The sequence below is a fragment of the Melopsittacus undulatus genome, chromosome 3 (genome assembly GCF_012275295.1).
Source record: "Melopsittacus undulatus isolate bMelUnd1 chromosome 3, bMelUnd1.mat.Z, whole genome shotgun sequence".
NCBI lineage: Eukaryota > Metazoa > Chordata > Aves > Psittaciformes > Psittaculidae > Melopsittacus > Melopsittacus undulatus.
In genome coordinates, this window is record NC_047529.1 from 115,942,849 (window position 1) to 115,960,954 (window position 18,106).

Consider the following 18,106-nt stretch of genomic DNA (forward strand, 5'->3'; position numbering starts at 1 on the left):
TGTAGCTAAAAACAGTATCATTAAGAATAATGGCATCATTAAGTACTAGAAGCTATTACTGGGGGTGAATTTGCTGCACTGATAATGAAGCTCTAGACAGGAAATGAAGATACTAATTACAAGATAAAACGCCTACTCAGTTAATTGGAAGCAACAGCGAATAAAAAGAAATGCATTTGCAAAAGTTCCTGACCTCTATCATTCAATAAGATGTTGTTTGGGTTCAAATCACGGCACACAATTCCTTCTCTATGTAAAGCATCAAGGGCTACAACCATTTCAGCTGCCCATCTTTGAATACAATCCTCTGGGATAAAAAACCTGGAGGTTATCGCTAATCTTTCGTCGAGGTCCTGAAAAATCTGATGTATTTCCTTCTCCCCTGTTACTGACATTTTGTCTTCCCCCTTTGGTGCTGTCTTTTGACTCTCAGGTGCTGGTAACAAAGCTGAGTCTGTTTCCTCTTTCCCAAAGTCTTCAGTTTGGTCAGAAAACAGCAACACTGCTTCACTTTTTAATACGTCTCCATCCAAGCTCACATCTTGAGCACCTGAGAGATGGTTGGAAACAAATGAACTTTCTTCTTCACATGTCACATTCATGGAGCAGGCTCCAAGCCCTAGAAACAGATCCCCATCTTCTGAACTACCTACGTCTTGGTCAGATGTAAAGAGAGTCCCAAGAGCTCCCTGAGTGACACCACTTTGTCCATCTGCTTCCTTGCAGGAAGCATCACCCACTTCTGGTGCCACATGATTTGGCTCTTGATCAAATGCTCTGCATGGCTCTGAAGAATTATTTAGCTGTAAGACATCAGGGGTTTCTAATAACTTCACTTCCAACATGTCCCTATCAGTTTTTGTAAACTTTGTTGGCCTTGACACAGCTGCCTCTTCTGTTTCATCAGACAAACCAGGTAAGTTTATTAGGAGATCCGGCCTTCCTTCATCAGCACTATTTACATCATCAAAAGCAGCATCCTTAAAGGAGATAACTGGCACAGAATCATTTGAACCCCTGCTTACAGTGTCATGAGCTTTCACACCCATTTTGCTTTCCAGGGCATCCAAGCTTCTGTCATGATCTGGGACAGAAAACAATGGCTTCAAGGGCTCTGACTTCAGGTTATAGAACTTTTCTCCAAAATCAAGCCCCAGAAGCTCACTTGTGCTGTCTTTGCTGTCTATCCTGAAGAGTTCCATGGGGCTGTTCTTTGATTTAGTTAATGAGTCCAATATCCTAGTAGGGCTAGTTATTTCTGACTCACTATCCTCAATGAAAAGCTTTCGTTCCTGAGATGCAATCTGAGAGGTGAAACTGTCGCTGCCAACGACACTGCGTTTCGGTAAGCAACTTCTCTCTTTGGGATTTAGACCTTCGCTCTCCAGTTTAACCACTGGTTCCTCATTTAGAGAGCCAGAATCAATTTTTTCTTGCCCATATTCATTGCATAACGTTAAATAACTAGTAGTGCACTCTTCCTCTGAGCTGGATCCCGAGTCCATCCACTTGGAACTCTCTTGGCCATCTTCCTGGTTGCTGCTGTCATCCTGAGAGCTCGGCGTTAGGCTGCTCTTCAGTGGGACCACCTTTAGCATGCTCTCCCCACAGCTTTCTCTGGAATCAGTGCTGCTGCCAATTTCTTTAGGACTAGGTGTTGGCTGCTCCAGGTGGATTTTAGTCACCCTGGATGTTCTGGCTTCAGGGATTTCAAAGCTTTCCTCAGGACTTCTGTTTAAGAACTTACTGATGTAAGACCACAGTTTTCCTCCTGCAAGAGAAGAGGGAGAGGAGAGAAAAATCTCTTAGTTTCACTCACAACAGGATCAGTTTCATTATGGAACAGGAAAATACTCTCCTTGTCACAACACACTGCATCCTTATGCCCACAGAGCACGCTGGATCCGACACCTCAGGAGGAAGTACTTACAGGGACCACAACTTGCTTTTCAAGCAGATCTGTATTATTACATAAATATTTAAAGAGCTGCATCTGAGATGAAGCTGCCTTTTGTTCTTAACTTCAGTCAAGTCTCCTTTTAGAGTCTGCCTCAAGTTGCACGGCGGTCACTACTCTCCATCTGCTGTCTCAAAAGAAAGGAAAAACTCGGGAACATCAAATGGTTTAGGTCCATTGCCAGTTCTGCCTGTACTGAATACTTCTGTATCACAGCTCCAAGCTCCTGAGCAACATTAACACAGGTGGATTAAAAACTAATTCACAAGTTTGGTGAGAATAAGAGAATTACCTCATATTAGCAGGATATTGTCTCTCTGAAGAGGTGGTTTTGCTAGTTAAGTATGGGTGTATTTCTCCCTTTAACTTCAGAACTCAAGCTTTTACGCCTTGCTGCACTACACAAGGATTTATCAATATCAAAAGTTACACTGGCAAACCAGTTCCTTCACATCAAATACTCTAAGAAAGCTACAGCTTCAAAAGCAATAGTTGTATTTTAAAGCTACAAAATAGAACTCTCTCTGTTTCCAAATACTGTACAAATAAAAAAAGCTTACAGATTAAAAAGCATAACTTGCACAAAACAAATTGAGATGTTACTGCATATCCTGCACACGCCAAAGCGTTTGGCCTAAAGGTAAAACACCACCCTGGACAATCTATGGAAAAATGCAAAGTCAAGACATTTCCATTTAAAAAATTGTCCAGAATTCTGGGGAAATGCAGGAGTTCTAACAAAATATTTGTAAAATAATACTAAAAACAAGTATCCACCCAAAGAGCAGCTGCAAAATTTTGATTTATTTTCTTTTTTTTCCTTATTTGAATAAAACAGAGTTTTCTATTTTCCCAAAATACAGCCTTTAAGAGTTATTTTTAGACACCCTCCGTATCAGGAAAATACCCCTAAAAAGTACAATAAAAGTATTTTGCATTGCCTAGGAACAGGTTTTTGTATATTCCCAGGTATTTCAAGACTCACTTATCAAAGGCACAAAAACCTTGATACTTAAAAAATGTATTTGAATAATTGAATGTGGAGTTTTCTTGCCCTCCATCCCCCTGGCTAACACAAGACTTGGTTTTAAAGGGAGATAAAAAACCCCAATCCTGCTGCCTGTGATAAAACCAAGTATATTAAAAATAAGAGGGAATTCTAAGAGGCCAAGGGCCAGAAGAGCCCAAGGAGCAGGACCTTGCAGACTCTTAAACCAGGGCTTCTTGCCTTGAATACAACACGTTACACAGCACTACAGCAGCGCAAAGGCAAAGCTGGAGCACTGTGGTGCCTTCTGAGCCCTGCAGCTTGCATAGGAGTTCAGAATTCCTGGGTTTCAACTGATCTGGTAAAAATAAAAGCTGTTCGTTCCACAATTACCAACAATTCTTTTTCTAATATTACATTTGTACATTTATTCATGCTTTTGCTATGGAATGGCAAGGGCAGCAAACAACAGAAAAGAGAATGAGGAAGAGCAACAACATATGTGTTTTTATAGATGTGTGACAGATTGTCTTCTCTTTTCCACACTTTCATCTGTGACCAACTGAAAGTTTGATTCAATCATATTAGTTTTAGTAAACACTATAATTACTTTAAGCAAACTGGAAACTGGGCAAAACCAACTTTGCCCAGTTTATTAACTGGGTATTGAATTATTCAGGCTCTTTTCAAACAATAAAATCTCATTTGACCACCATAAACCACTGCGTTTCATAAAACAGTCTTCCCATCCCACCTGCATTATATTAATTAGTACAAGCAGATGCTAAATAATTCCATCTTCATATTACTAGTGGTTATTATTTTTGCTTCACTAATATCTTGTGAAGACATAAATCTCAGGTTTCAAAGGGTGTTCATAGAACATGACCCACATAACTGCAGCTTCGGGCAGGGCCTGGCACAACAGCACCTCAGCCTCCAGGCACAACTTTAATGCAAGTATTAGCCCTATCACTTCCTCAGATGCAACCAGTAAGAAAGCATCTTTCTAATGGAAAGCTGGGTTGAGCTTTGATTCAGGGATGCAGAAAGCTCAAAATCTTATTTCTGTGATCTACTGGCACGTTTTCTTCCTGTCATTACTGGTGTGCTTTTACATGTGACACCTGAATGGCTTTCACTGACCTACATGTTTTATACCCCTATATTAAGGTAAGACATGGCTGGGCTGCCTGTCAGTATGAAAAGTGCAAGAGTCATCCTTGCACAACTTAGCTTTTCACCTATCAAGAGGTCAAGCTGCTCTCAGGACACCTCCTGCCTTCTGCTCCATTCGTCTCACATCATCCAAGATTTCATGCAACCTTCACTAGTGTAGCTTAAGAAAGAAGAACAGCCAAGAAGGATTAAGGAATGAAAACAGATGTGTTGAGATCAGCCCTCCAAAACCCCATAGAAAAATGACTGGAAGAGTCAAGGGGCTCTGTGTTTTAATATGTTCAATGTTTTCAGCCAGCCTGAAATATGCAAGAGACAAAATCTCTGTATCCTTACAGTATTCAGGCATTCACCACGGACACCTCTGAAAACAGGCAGAACTTGCAACAGGGACTCATTTGCTATTTGTAAATGTATCATCTTACCTTCTTATTAAAAGAAATTGCCTTTCTAATCACTTGGACTTAAAAATCACAGTGGAAATTACAACTTCCTGCAACTCCAATTTGGAGTTAAATGCAAGTAAAAGCAAACAAAAAGCATTATTGCATCCAAATTTGTTTACGTACAAACATTTCAAGTCTGGCCTCCTGGTCAAGTAGAAATACGTAAATAAATGCTACTCAATAATTGTGTTCTATAGTGAAAAACAACAATTTCATTCCTTTCTGAAAATCCAGGGTCAAACAAGAGTGATATTTGTATCTGGGTATATAATTATGCCTTTATGAATGACATACTAATAATCTTTCCCCCTCTCCCCATGTGCTGTGTAAGATCAAGAAAACCCATTAGCAAGCCATGCTAATATAGTATCAGGAATCTGTAAAAAGTAAAATTGCAGAAATCAATCCACACAAGTAAGCTTCAGTCATTGTCAGATAGCCTAACATAACAAATAACTATAAAAGCTACCGCTTTGAGCTAAAGTTTATTAGGGTTTAATATGACTTCAGAAGTACAGTATTAACTAAGTATTACTTTCTTCGACCACGAACTACAACCAACCTAGCTCACACTGTCTGGCACAGGAAACCCACCAAGTTCTACATTCTTCTGCAGTTATTCAATGTAAAATTACTTATTAGAATTGCCTTCACCAGAGCATTTCCAGAGAAGAAAATACAAAGACTACATAGCACATATCATAGGATAAAATGAAACCTAACAGATCAGCACATTTAGTCTCCTAAACATGCTTTTGTTCTAGCTGACAAGGAAAATTCGTGACCTGTTGGACTGTTCCTCAGCCAGTGCTCAGACACTTACTGTTGCAGCTTCACATCCTGAAAGGCTGGCTGGCTAAGGAGACATACTCCAAATTAAATCAACAACTTTTGCTACCTTGGCCCATGAGTTGACTCTGAAGAACAATATACTCCAACTCCTGCAGAACTGGAATGCAGCTAAGAATGCAGTAATCACCGCATGTAGGAAACTCCAGTCAAAGTGAACAAGTCAGTCTTCCCAATAATGTGATTGGATAGGGAAGAAAATCAGAGTACTGAAAAACAACTGCTTGAATTATTCAGGGCAAACTTCATCATGCTATTATATAATGACTACACTAAATTATGCTTGTACAGTTCCTAGACCAGAAGGGAACCACACACACAGGGCACTACCATGATACAAGAGCATTTCACAGCATCCTAATGGCAGCCACAGTGGGGTCACAGTGTGCACATGAATTTGAAGCTCATCTCCAACCAAATCTCTGACCTGACAGTAGTTACAAACACCAGAGTCTTACATCCATGGCTGCTGGTGAATCTCTGCAATAAAGTTTGCTAGTTTAGGCAAAGCTCCCACTTTACAGTGTATATTGACAAAAAGCCATTATATCAAAGCAGCCTCCTGAAAAAGACCCTTGCCAAGGACTGTATCACCTTCCCCAAGTTTCCTGATTGCTGTCAAAAACCTACAGCTAGTACCATCTCCTCCCCTAAGGACAAAGGCCCAGCTCTGCAAGCCAGAACACTAACGTGGTGTTATCTCTCATTTCCTGCATGCAGCAAGCCTCTTCAGCATGAAGTTTCTTGAGTGCTCTCCAGATTGATAGGAACTCCAGCTTGTTCATGCTTAAAGAGATTTGACAGCTTCTAACAGCCACTTAAACTTTGATGTCCCGTGGAAGCCCCCGAGCCTATTTTTGAAGCATCTGTTTCTAAAATTTGTGGAGTTAGTAGTGCCAAGAAGAAGTGAGGCCTTATTAACATCAGACTGGCTCTCTACCACACTGGAATTTGCCAAGTGTTTTCCAACAAAGCTATAAGATAACTTTATGGACTTCTGTGCCTCTGTGACACTGCTGAAGCCTCCATCTATGGCCATGAGAAAAGCATGTAAGAGAATCCAAGGCCTTACTCACCCATTCCAAGCATGCAGTGACAAAGAATCATAGAATGGTTTGGGTTGGAAAAGACCTTAAGATCATCCAGTTACAACCCCCTGCCACATGCACCCTAGCTATCCTTCTGTAGAACAGAATATATCACTCCTTTTCCCTTCCCTCTGCCTGTTCGGAGCCCTGACAGCAAATTCATGACAGCAGGGAACTATCCTTAAATAAATTAACCTTATTAATTCCCTAATCATCAGGGAAAAGTCCTTATAGCACATCATCATTTATGAATAGCTTAAAAACAAGGATAGAGGTGAATCCATTTCCAAACTGCTTGCTGTTTTATCAGAAAATGAGGGAAAACCCTATGCAGTTTGTAACTTGTAGATGGAAGTGTCCAAGTCAAGTGAACCCTTGTATCATGCATTACCAACAACAGCCCTCACCCACATCAAAATCCCTCCTAGTCCCTGCAGCTCTCATTTTCCTCCCCAGTACAGTCCTGCATCCTCTCTGCACTGCTTCCCAGTTCTTCCCACAATCCCTACCCCCTATTCTGCTTCAGAGCTCTCTCTGTAGAAAGCATTCATACCTCATCACACCTCCTCTCTCAACCCCAGCTCAAAATAACCCATGTCCCTCCCATGTCTTCTCTTACATGGCTTTGACCAACAGCCGGGAGAAAGACAGCATGAGCTGTAGCTGCCTCTAAGTAAGTGCTTGCTGCCTGGACAGCCAAAATGAGGATGTTTGACAGACACCACCTTCACTGTTGGCAAAACAAACCAGTGGCCTGGGGTGCTGCACAAGGTCAGTGTTGCACTAACCTGATTTAGAAGGCACTCAGTAAACTACAAATCCTTCTTCCATAGAACTCAAAACATGTTACAGCTGATACTGGTAAGAGCGAGCCATTCAGGCAAAGCACATTTCACTGGATTTGTGACCGTGATGGCTAGGAGAGAGTCATTCCTTTTAAGCGCAACACTCCATCCATCCCAAATGTTAAGGTGAGGTTTCAGTTCTTAAATGAAAGAGCTCTCATCATGCAGTGTCTCATTTTTTCTCACTATTGTCACAATTATCACTTCCAGGAGAGCACCTCTGTCACTGGTCACATTAAAGCCTTCCTTAAAACTTCTGTTCTCTCCATTTGACCACCACTCTGCCCGGATTCCACTACTTCTTTACTCAGTTTTCCATCTGTCATGAGAAGGAATGTTCTTCCTGAAGAGCAAAACTGTAGATCTTCAGAAACTGCAGAAATACTAGGAATTATCATTTTATCCTGTCTCTTATCCTTTGGCTATGCTAGCCTTAAGCAACTGGTATTAACGTTTTGTAACCCATGGTTAAGCATGGGTTGAGAGGGGTGTTTTTTATTTGGCTTGGGGTTTGTTCGGGACTTCTTGAAACCTTATTTCTCTGAACAAAATGCACCATCTTATGTAGAGATTACAGTTCAGGTGAGAGCCTCCAAGTTATTCTGCTGAATTACACACACCTCAAGGAGAGCAGCATTGTACAGAGCAGCACAGTACACCCTCGAGATCACCATCAGGCAGTACTGTAATGTGAGGCTTTTCTTCATGCGTCACTGGTCATGGCAAAATGAAGTCACACTTAGCAGGAACAGTTATTCATGTTGCAAAGTGTACTTTAACTGGCCTCATGTGACAAATTGCTCAGGAAAAAGCCAAAATCTAAGTTATTAGGGAAAAAAAAAAAGAAATAATATTCAATATAATAAAATTACCTTATCAGTTAGCTTAGCTCCTTCACATCATCCATTCTGAGCTACTAACATCTCCTAAAAAGAGAACTATTAGCAGTCCCCAAATTTATATTCTGCACTCATTCTAAACAAGTACAGATAATTACATTTAGGGAATATTTAAATCCAGGTGTTAGACCAAAAAATCAAAATGCAATTATTTTGTGCCACCTGTTCCCTGTACATTTAACAGGAATTTTAGGAATGGTTTGAAGGCACAACTCCGTGGCTCTGCTTTGAACTCCCATGTGATGCCAGTAGCTATTTTCTTAGCAATCCGGACCAGAATAGCTATGTGATATTAACCAACAGGCAAATGTTCATGGTTTTTTACCAGAGAGTTATTAAATTCATGTGTAAATACTTGTCATTTTAACTAGAAGATGCTGAAAAGATTTACTAGCCAAAGTTCACAAGAGTAGCCAAAGACTCTAGTTTTGAGAGATGACTGTAAATACTGCAGATAGCTGTTGCAGTCAAAGCACTCTGTCTCCTGCAGAAAATAAACAGTTGGAAGCTTTCAATATTGCTACAATTCAAGTAACCCATCAGGATTTGAGGCCATTTGAAAGAGGAATCAGATCCACTGCAGAATGAGGGGGAAACAGGGAGAGAGACAGAGGATGGGAGTGGGGTGTCCTACACGACATCTCCCAAGCACACTAAATATGTTTTAATTGGATGCACAAGAGATTAATTTGATAATGAAATGTTCCATTGATTAAAACTTAAACCTTTGACTCTTTCCAACAATATACTTAAACGAGAGACAAACCTTCTGCATGCTGTAACACGAGGAAGACAGACTCCTCGGAGATGATGTACTTGTGCAGACACACCATGTTGGGCACGCAGCGGGGGATGATGGTCGTTCTGCTCCTGCTGTACTCACTACTTTTCCTTAGACCCTGACAGAGAACAAAAAGGTCAGTTGTACCCTCAGTTGCCTTTGGAGCCTGCTGTGCTCTGTGTTTATCAACCAAACTAATCTATCCGAGTTACTCTGGGCTTCAGAGAAACCACTCATCTGCTGCTCTATGCCCCTCGGTCCCCCGAGGCTGTGCTGATGGCATCTGGCGCGTTTCCAGAGAACAGAAGATGGCACAAAGCTGCCATTAAAATCAATTACATGGGTCAATGTTTTTATTAGAATCTCTCTCAAACTAAGTCATCAGGATGACACTCAGTTATTTCCCTGTGACCTTTCTTTAAAATTTGATTTTTGTGTGTGACCAAAAGACACTATGACCAAAAAATAAATCCCAGTTCTAAAGACAAAAGAGTGCCTCAGCCTTACAGGTAACCCTCACGTTTCCATTGCAGCACCGCAACAAAAAGGAAAGGAAGGATTAGTCTCCTTGAGAGGTAATGATTTTTGGGAGGTAGCACAGAGATGAAGTTGCCAGAAGTGAAAAAATTGATGTGGGAGGGAGAAAGGGAGGGGAGAGAGAAAGAGGGGGGGAAAAATTATGTCAATAGTGTGACCTATTACAATATTGATAAACATAAGCAGTTAAATGGGAAATTCAATGTTACCCTATCTGCCAGTAGACAGAGTGAGCTTCTAATACACGATATTCACTAATAATCCTCTCTGAGGAACAAACAGGTTTTCCTGTACCCTGCACATACTTAAGACAAACAATTTCAAAGGCCAGATGCACAATGTTAAGGCAGGGTCGTAAGCCAGACCTGAAGTTACAAAACATTAATATCCAATTAGAGTGCTGTGTTTGGGACACTGCTTTTCAGCCCTTCCTCCCATCAGCAGTGGAATTCCTGTCAAGGGGAGCCTGAAATAATGGCCACGGTAACAATGCTCCTACTAAACTAATGCCCAGCATCACAGCTGCTCTGAGCATATTGTGATCTTGATCTGAGAGCTTTCTGAAACACAAGAGTAATGTGAAAAAATTCATCCTGACCAATAAAATATTCATTAATTCAATCGTTCAGTAACATTAAACTCTGTTTTCACAGCCCATTGATGTAAAACATAGGAAAGTAATTCTGAATAAGACTAGTCACCCATTTCATCCAGAATCTACTTCAGCCACTCTCATATTCTTCAGCTGAGAGAAGAACAAACATAAAGTGTTGTGGGTAGACTTGGGCTAAGGAGAATTTTCACCTTCAGCAGCAGCCTGCACATGTCCTGAGACACAGGGCTTTAGAGATGCAAGCCCTGCAGCACAGTGATTCTTTACTGAAGCCTGCTAAGGTGTTGGCCTCAATAACCAGTGGCAACTCAAGTGACTAAACAGCACATCTGGGCACTAGAGACATTAGAAAGAAAGGAAGGAAAGCAACTGAATGCCAAATAGAAAAATACCAATGAGCTTAATAGGGACACATGTATTAACATCATATAACACAGGGATAACACTATACCTTAGATGCAAATTGATCTCTGTTTCATTTAGGAGGCCAAACTGTTTAGAGGAGCAATAAAAGACTTTACCCACCTTCAGTATAAAAGTCTGCTGCGTTCTAGTGTCCATCACAAGCAAAACCTAAGCAAAAAGTATTCAGAGAAATATTTAAGATTCACATAAGTTAACAAAACACAGTTCTTCAAGTAAGAATATTCAACATTAGAAAGGAAGCTATAAGTAATCATTAAAACACACAAAAAAATCTAAAGCCCTGTGGCATATATATGTTAACCAGCCTTTTGTTAGAAGAGAAATATGATTGAGGATATAGATCCCTAGAAAGCTACCAGAATGTGCCCCAATTTCCAACCAGCTAACTTACAGAATGAATGCTAACTTGGTAACAGAAAGAATGAGCACTTCATAATTACAGCAATAGTCTAGCAGAGCCCCATTTATAGAAATGCAATGGTAGCAATACAGTGAAGCACAAACAGTGACCTTCACATAGTAGTACCTATGTCACTACACTGAAGTCCTCACTGTACCAGTACTTTTCTAGTGCATCACTCTTTCCCATCAGGCTTCTCCTGAATCAAAAGGGTGTGGGTTACCAGAGGGGGCTTTTGTGGGTTGTTTCTTTGGGGGGTTGGTTGGCTGTCTTGGGGAGTTTTGGGGTTTTTTTTCCCCCAGGGTGGTTACATACCTGCTTTCCAGGAAGCTAAGCTAGAAGCTGGCCACACACATGCACAGGACACAAAAGAATGCTTTTATCACCTGTGTAGTCACTGCTGCCTCATTCCTCCACTGCCGTTTTCATTTTGCAGCACTCATAAGCCATAACAGAAATGGCTGCAAGGAAGTCCCTTTGTGCTACTGTAAACCAGTATTAATGTAACAACACCATCAACAAAATAAAGGGGATTTATTTAGGGAGAAAAGAGTGGATGGGCTAGCTGCAGAGAGGAGAACACCTACAGCTGCAGAGAGCACACGTTTCTGTTCACAGTGCATCACTTCTACTGAAAACACTTTAAACACAGCACAGTAATGAGAGAAATACTAAATAAAAACAACGCTCTTAGCAAGCTCTATTTATTTATGTGTTGAAGACAAAAATATACGTATTTGGGAAACAGCATCTTTAGGGAGCTGGAACCCTCAGCATCTCCTTCTTGGAATCACCCTGCTCAGGAATTGTTTTCAAACTCCAAGAACACAGATGCATTTGAAAAGCACCAGCTGCAGGACAGCCACAGCAGCAGCACAAGCACAACCCTCCTCCAGCAGCAAGGACAGTGAGTGTGCACTCACTGTTTACAATAGATGTTATAAAGTTCCAGTCTAAAAACTCACAGTCAAACCAAAATATTTAGGCTTCAAAAGATCAAATACCTAAAGGGCTGCAAATGCCAGCACTGGGGTTAAAAGACTTTGAGTTCAGTATACAAGATGCAGCAACTCCAAGTCAATAGGATGCAGTGAAGACCAAATCAGCTTGCATCAAAAAGCTTTCTTGCAGAGGAACATGTCTGGAGTAACAAAGTGCTGGATTCATCAGGAGAGGAGGTCTCAGACATGGAACTGTTGGAACAAGTCCAGAGGAGGCCATGAGGATGATCAGGGGCCTGGAGCACCTCCCATATGAAGACAGGGTGAGAAAGTTGGGGCTGTTCAGCCTGGAGAAGAGAAGCTGCGTGGAGACCTCAGAGCTGCTTCCAGTGTCTGAAGGGGGCCTAGAAGGATGCTGGAGAGGGACTCTTTGTTAGGGACTGTAGTGACAGGACAAGGGGTAACGGGTTCAAACTTAAATAGGGGAGGTTTAGATTGGATATAAGGAAGAAATTCTTTACTGTTAGGGTGGTGAGGCATTGGAATGGGTTGCCCAGGGAAGCTGTGAATGCTCCATCTCTGGTAGTGTTCAAGGCCAGGCTGGATGAAGCCTTGGGTGATATGGTTTAGTGTGAGGTGTCCCTGCCCATGGCAGGGGGGTTGGAACTGGATGATTTTAAGGTCCTTTCCAACCCTAACTATGCTATGATTCTATCTCACTTCCTTTTTTACTAGGGTTGAACCCACATTTAAAAGCTGCTCTATCTCTTCTGAAAAAAAAATAAATAAATCAATAGAAGTTGGTGTTTGAGATTTTTTTGACAATGACACAGAATTTACAGTCAAGGATATGGTAAAACAAAAGGCAAATGTCCCCAGGCCACTAAGTTTGCTGAGCAATTTCTCAGGGCTCTTACCTGGGACTTCCAGACACACTGGAAACCAGGTGAATACACAACAACTGTAAAACTGGTTTTGTTATCCTTAACCAAAAGGTGTTATAATTAAAACCAAACCCAACCAACCAAAAAAGAAAACCAAAATAACAAGAGGAAAAAGAAAAGCCACTTCGCAGGAGGTGCCAAAAGAAGATCAAAAGGGTTTGGAAAGGACTATGTGCTTACAGTCACTTTCCTTCTCCTCCCAAGTTTGTTTGTAACTAGCCACTGTTCACATTGAGGCAATAAATACGAGAACATATGTGATTTTTTTTCTCCAAATGTGCCCTTTGACTGTCAATATCTCCCAAACAGGTGTTGGCTAAATGATTATAAATTGGCCTCTGGATACACCTCTTCAACTGAGCCGTACAGGACTGGCGATAATATAATTAGACCTAAAAACATCAGGCTGGTGAATGCTTTCCATCTGTTTGGCAATAATGTTTAGTTAACAATAGTCTTTAAAAGAAGCACCTTCAACTTCAGTTCTTAAAGTTATTTATAGGGCCATTCTTAACACACCAGCACTCTTGCTAACAAGAGCTTTAGCCACTTGGAAATTATTAGCCATACGGCTGTATATGAAAAGGAATGGCAGCATTTAACATCTGTATCTCTCCAGATTTACAAGCACCAACCTCATTTAAAGTCATTTCTTAATGAACAGCTCCATGGTTTGTATTAATATTATAGTTGCATGCACAAAGATCATAAGGAGCCAAACATTTTTTAATACCAACAGTAGGCCAATCAGTAATGAAGCTGTCAGCATAAAGGACAGAGTAATAGCTTCTTTAACCCTCAAACAGGATTTGTTCATTTGTAGAGTAGAAGACACCAATTTAAAAACTGCTCATGGGTTTGCTCACCTTTATAAAGACAAAAATCTAATTTGGTCCTAATTTGATACAATTGTCTTCCCAATAAAAGGCTCCTAAAGCCATCTTTTATTCCATGATAAAACAACTGCTAGAACTAAAACTGTCATGAAATAATTACCTTTGATAGCATACCTTATTGCACAAATACAATTAATGTATTCCTCCCTTTCATTTTTCACACTTGCTTATCAGCACTGTATTAGCATATGGTGTACAGAACAGATTACTGAGCCCTCGCCCTATAAGACAACATATAGGATGACTACCACTAACGCGACTAAAGCAGACAACAGGTCCCTTTAGGGCTAGCTTCATCTGTCGCTCTATTACAACATCAAAATGAAAGCAGCAGCTACAGTTTTATAACTGTAATAACAACAAATAATATTGGTGTGCCTTTGAGGTTAACTGCCAACGTGGACGAAGCAGTCTCACTAACCAGCTTCTTCCTTTTACCTTCCCATCAAGCAGTGAGGATCATCTCCAGCTCCATTTCATTCCATGGAAAACTATTTCTTTGCTGATTCTATAGTGACCTCTCTGCAAGACTCTCTGCCTCAAAAGGCTCTCCAAGAAGCCCAGGAAGAGCCATAAATGTAACTTCAGAAATTCACCAAGCAATGCTCCATTTGGCTCTGACAGACTGCAGACATGGGCCCACCTAAGCAAAAACCTGCTTCAAGGGGAGGCAGCCTGCATGCGTAGCACAAAAAGGTGGTTTAGCCAGGTTCACCACATCATTAAAGGAAGAATGAACAAATCACTAGCAGAAAACTGACAGTTGAGGAAGCAGTAAGAGCAGGAACAAGATGGTCACAAGTATATTCGCCTGACGCTTTATCACACATCCAGAGCAGAGAAAGGTGAGCAGCTCTTGGATGCACCACCAGGCTCCTGCAGAAATGCAGTAACAGTAAACCTGCCATTGACCCAAATGTCAGCTTACTCCTCTCACCTCATGCTTTACAGCCAATTTCTAGATAGTAGAGCTATCCCAACAAGCCCTCCCTCTTTGCATTCCTTCACACTTCTCCCCCATTGCAAAACGAGGGTGCTTCAGTAACTCTGTTTCTAAGGGTTCTTTTTAAACTGCAAAGTGACAATTCTCCACCCCAATAGGGCAAAACAGGATTCCAGGTAGCATTCCCTGTGGCATAACACTGTTCTTCTCTGAAGCAGATCACAGAGATGCTCACATTAGAGTAGGCTGCTTCTAGTTCACATAAGCTGATGGAGCCTGTTTCACTGATTATGACCACTGCAATATTTAATACCTCCTAACAGTGAGCTGTTGGCTATGACATCCAGCATCCTACCTTGGAGGGGAGGGAAAAGCATGCACAGCAGGGCATTCCTAGGCACTGAGCAACTAGGCTGTGACACAAAAGGAGACAAAGCAGAATCCTATTTGCAATACTAATGTAGAGTCAAGGTCTACATACCATGGCTAGCTTCTAGGGCATTTTTGCCTATTCATCCTTGCCCTGTTTTCCTGCATTGATGACAACCTCAACATGGCCAAATCACCAGCAGCCAAATAGCAATTGCAACAGATAAATATGTAATGTAAATAAGTGTCTACAGTAGTGCAGACATCCCTATCCTGCAGAAGCACTTGAGCTCTCAGGCATACCCCAAAATACAAGCCAACACAGCAGTGATGCATGGCAGCATCTCAGTATAGTGGCAGAAAGCAATACCTCCCCCACCCCATGAAGCCAAAGAGGATTTTCTACTTGTGATTTTTAGGGTTCTTTTCTAAGTCAAGGGTTAATTCTGATGCTGACAGCAGCTACTTAAAAAAATTAGCTTCTTAGATTTGATTTACAGTGTATCCAAGGGCTTCATGGTAAATAAATTAAACTCAATTCAATATAGGAGGTACAATTAATTGGAGAAGAATAAAATAAAACCTGCCTGGTAAATAAGCCTAGTCTAGCTTTAAGAAAACAGTTCATTTTAGGATCCTTTAAATGCACAGAAATTAGCAAATGTTTCGGTATGCTAATTTTTCTTAATTAAAAGATATTTCTGCAGTAAAAGCTCTTTCATATGCACTACTGATTCTTCATCAAACGTTAAGTTTCCAACTTAACACCACTATAGCCGGTGGCAGCCTGAAGGTTTACCATCTGCTGCCACCCAAAGTCACGGTGGCCACCTTCAGAACATATGCATCAAAGCCCTGAGATAAGAGACCGAAGGAATACTGCAGAAGTCAGCATAAGGGGAATCACAAACCCAGAGGCAGGCAACAGGCAAGTCACCAGGAAAAAAGGACGTGCTGAACCATTAGTCACCCCACCAAGCACCCAACCAAGGTCGCAGGGGACAGCACTGGAAGAACTAAGGACTGCTCTAAATGCACTGCTCTCCTGCGGGGTGGCTTTGACATAAATGCAGTCCTCTGTCACACTGCAGGCATTTGCTCCCCCAGTTCCCCTTTCTTTTCTTTTTCCCATCTCTACCTCCCCCCCACAGCATCTAATCCTGACTCTTTTCTAGTCCTCACACTATCAGGACGTGCCACAGAACATACCTGGGCTTCTCATTTACTTGAGAAGGTTTTAACAGTGATCAAAATAAGCACCTTAAAACATGTTTGCTTACAAGAATGTGACTCTAAAGTCACTAACACAGGTTGAAGAATAGCTCGTGCCTGATCAAAGAAAATGGAATAGGATCTCTTACTGCAGTACCAGATACCAAAAAGGTTCTGAAGACACACCAGAGCTAAGGAATTACTTTAAACACAGCTCCATTCTCTTATTAAAATACTATTCTACACTGAAAACACATCAGGTAATAATGTCACCAGTGGCCCATCTAGTAATTCTGGTCCTTAGCTCCTAAAACAAAGCATCCTTATCATACAACTATAGAATGGTTTGGCTTGAAATGGACCTTAAGATCACACAGTTCCAACCCCTGTCACCAGCAGGGACACCTCACACAAGACCATGTCACCCAAGGCTCTGTAAAACCTGGCCTTGAACACTGCCAGGGATGGGGCAGCCACAGCTTCTCTGAGCACCCTGTGCCAGCGCCTCAGCACCCTCACAGGGAACAGCTTCTGCCTTAGATCTAACCTGAACTTGCCCTGTTTCACTTTGAACCCATCACCCCTTGTCCTATGGCTCCAGTCCCTGATGAAGAGTCCCTCTCCAGCATCCCTGTAGCCCCCTTCAGACACTGGAAGCTGCTCTGAGGTCTCCACACAGCTTCTCTGCTCCAGGCTGTATGGCCCCAATTTGATCAGCCTGTTTTCATAGGATATATTCTCTAGCACAAGTCCTACAAACTCAAAGATGTATCAGATGATCACACAGGATTTTTCTCCTTGCATATACACCTGGAAAATCCCATTGAAGGTAGTGACAAGACAAGCTGGTCACCTGAGTCTAGCATGAGTACTTTGGACTGCAAGGAAACCTTAGCAGGGGCTGGCACAGAGCAGGATGCCACACTCAGGGTATGGCTGTGGTGACGAGGCAGAAGCAGGGGTGCAGTCCCCCCCACTCTCCTCAGCTGTGTCCTGTCAAGGCCTCCAGGATTAAAAGATCCATTTAACACAGATTTACTCTTGTCACTTTTCAGATTACACCACCCGGACTCTCGCTCGTCTCCCTCTGTTGTTATATAAAGATTACATTTGCCTAATATGTATGAGAAATGTGATTATCACTTATCCTTGTACCTGTGCAATACGAATTATCTTCAGTTTGCAATTATTCCTCCTTTCAAGCCATTATTCTAAGGAACTTAGAGCTTGTATATTCTATGACTTGCAATAATAGTGTACTTAAAAGACCAACAGTGCAGCTTTAAATAATGCAAATGCTAAGAAAGTAGCATAGAGTCAAACTTTTAAATACTTTTAGTTGGTTGGTAACAGAGAGGAAAGTCCACTTTCTTAGAGCAAACTAAAAACTGGCCAGTGAATGACAAATGGTGAAATATTAACCTAGGAAATATATGTGGCAGGTTTTACTAGAGAATACAGATTACAGTGTGAAATGCCACTCAGCATCTCCAACTAATCGCCTGGCACAAGGAGGCAGTGAATGCTCCATCCCTGGCAGTGTTCAAGACCAGGTTGGATGAAGCCTTGGGTGATATGGTTTAGTGTGAGGTGTCCCTGCCCATGGCAGGGGGGTTGGAACTAGATGATCTTGAGGTCCTTTCCAACCCTAACTATTCTATGATTCTATGACTTAGTTAAGAAGGCAAACTTAAATATTTAAAGATTTAAAAGAAACTATCTCTAGAAATTATTTCTTTCTGGAGGCCTGCACTGAAATAGTCAATAATTTAGTTTCTATTTTATAAAGGGAA

At 41.4% G+C, this 18,106-nt stretch overlaps 1 protein-coding gene across 5 annotated transcripts in view; it reads right to left on the bottom strand.

The window, feature by feature from the left end:
* Window positions 1-18,106, bottom strand: part of RPS6KC1 (ribosomal protein S6 kinase C1) — an 89,170-nt gene that overhangs the window by 17,792 nt on the left and 53,272 nt on the right. For all 5 annotated transcript variants that reach the window (XM_034060893.1, XM_034060895.1, XM_034060892.1 and 2 more), the window contains 3 exons: window positions 10,708-10,755; window positions 9,018-9,150; window positions 194-1,771 (listed from right to left, as the gene is read on the bottom strand). In XM_034060893.1, coding sequence (XP_033916784.1) covers window positions 194-1,771; window positions 9,018-9,150; window positions 10,708-10,755 — 1,759 coding nt within the window. The remainder of the gene's footprint in view (window positions 1-193; window positions 1,772-9,017; window positions 9,151-10,707; window positions 10,756-18,106) is intronic.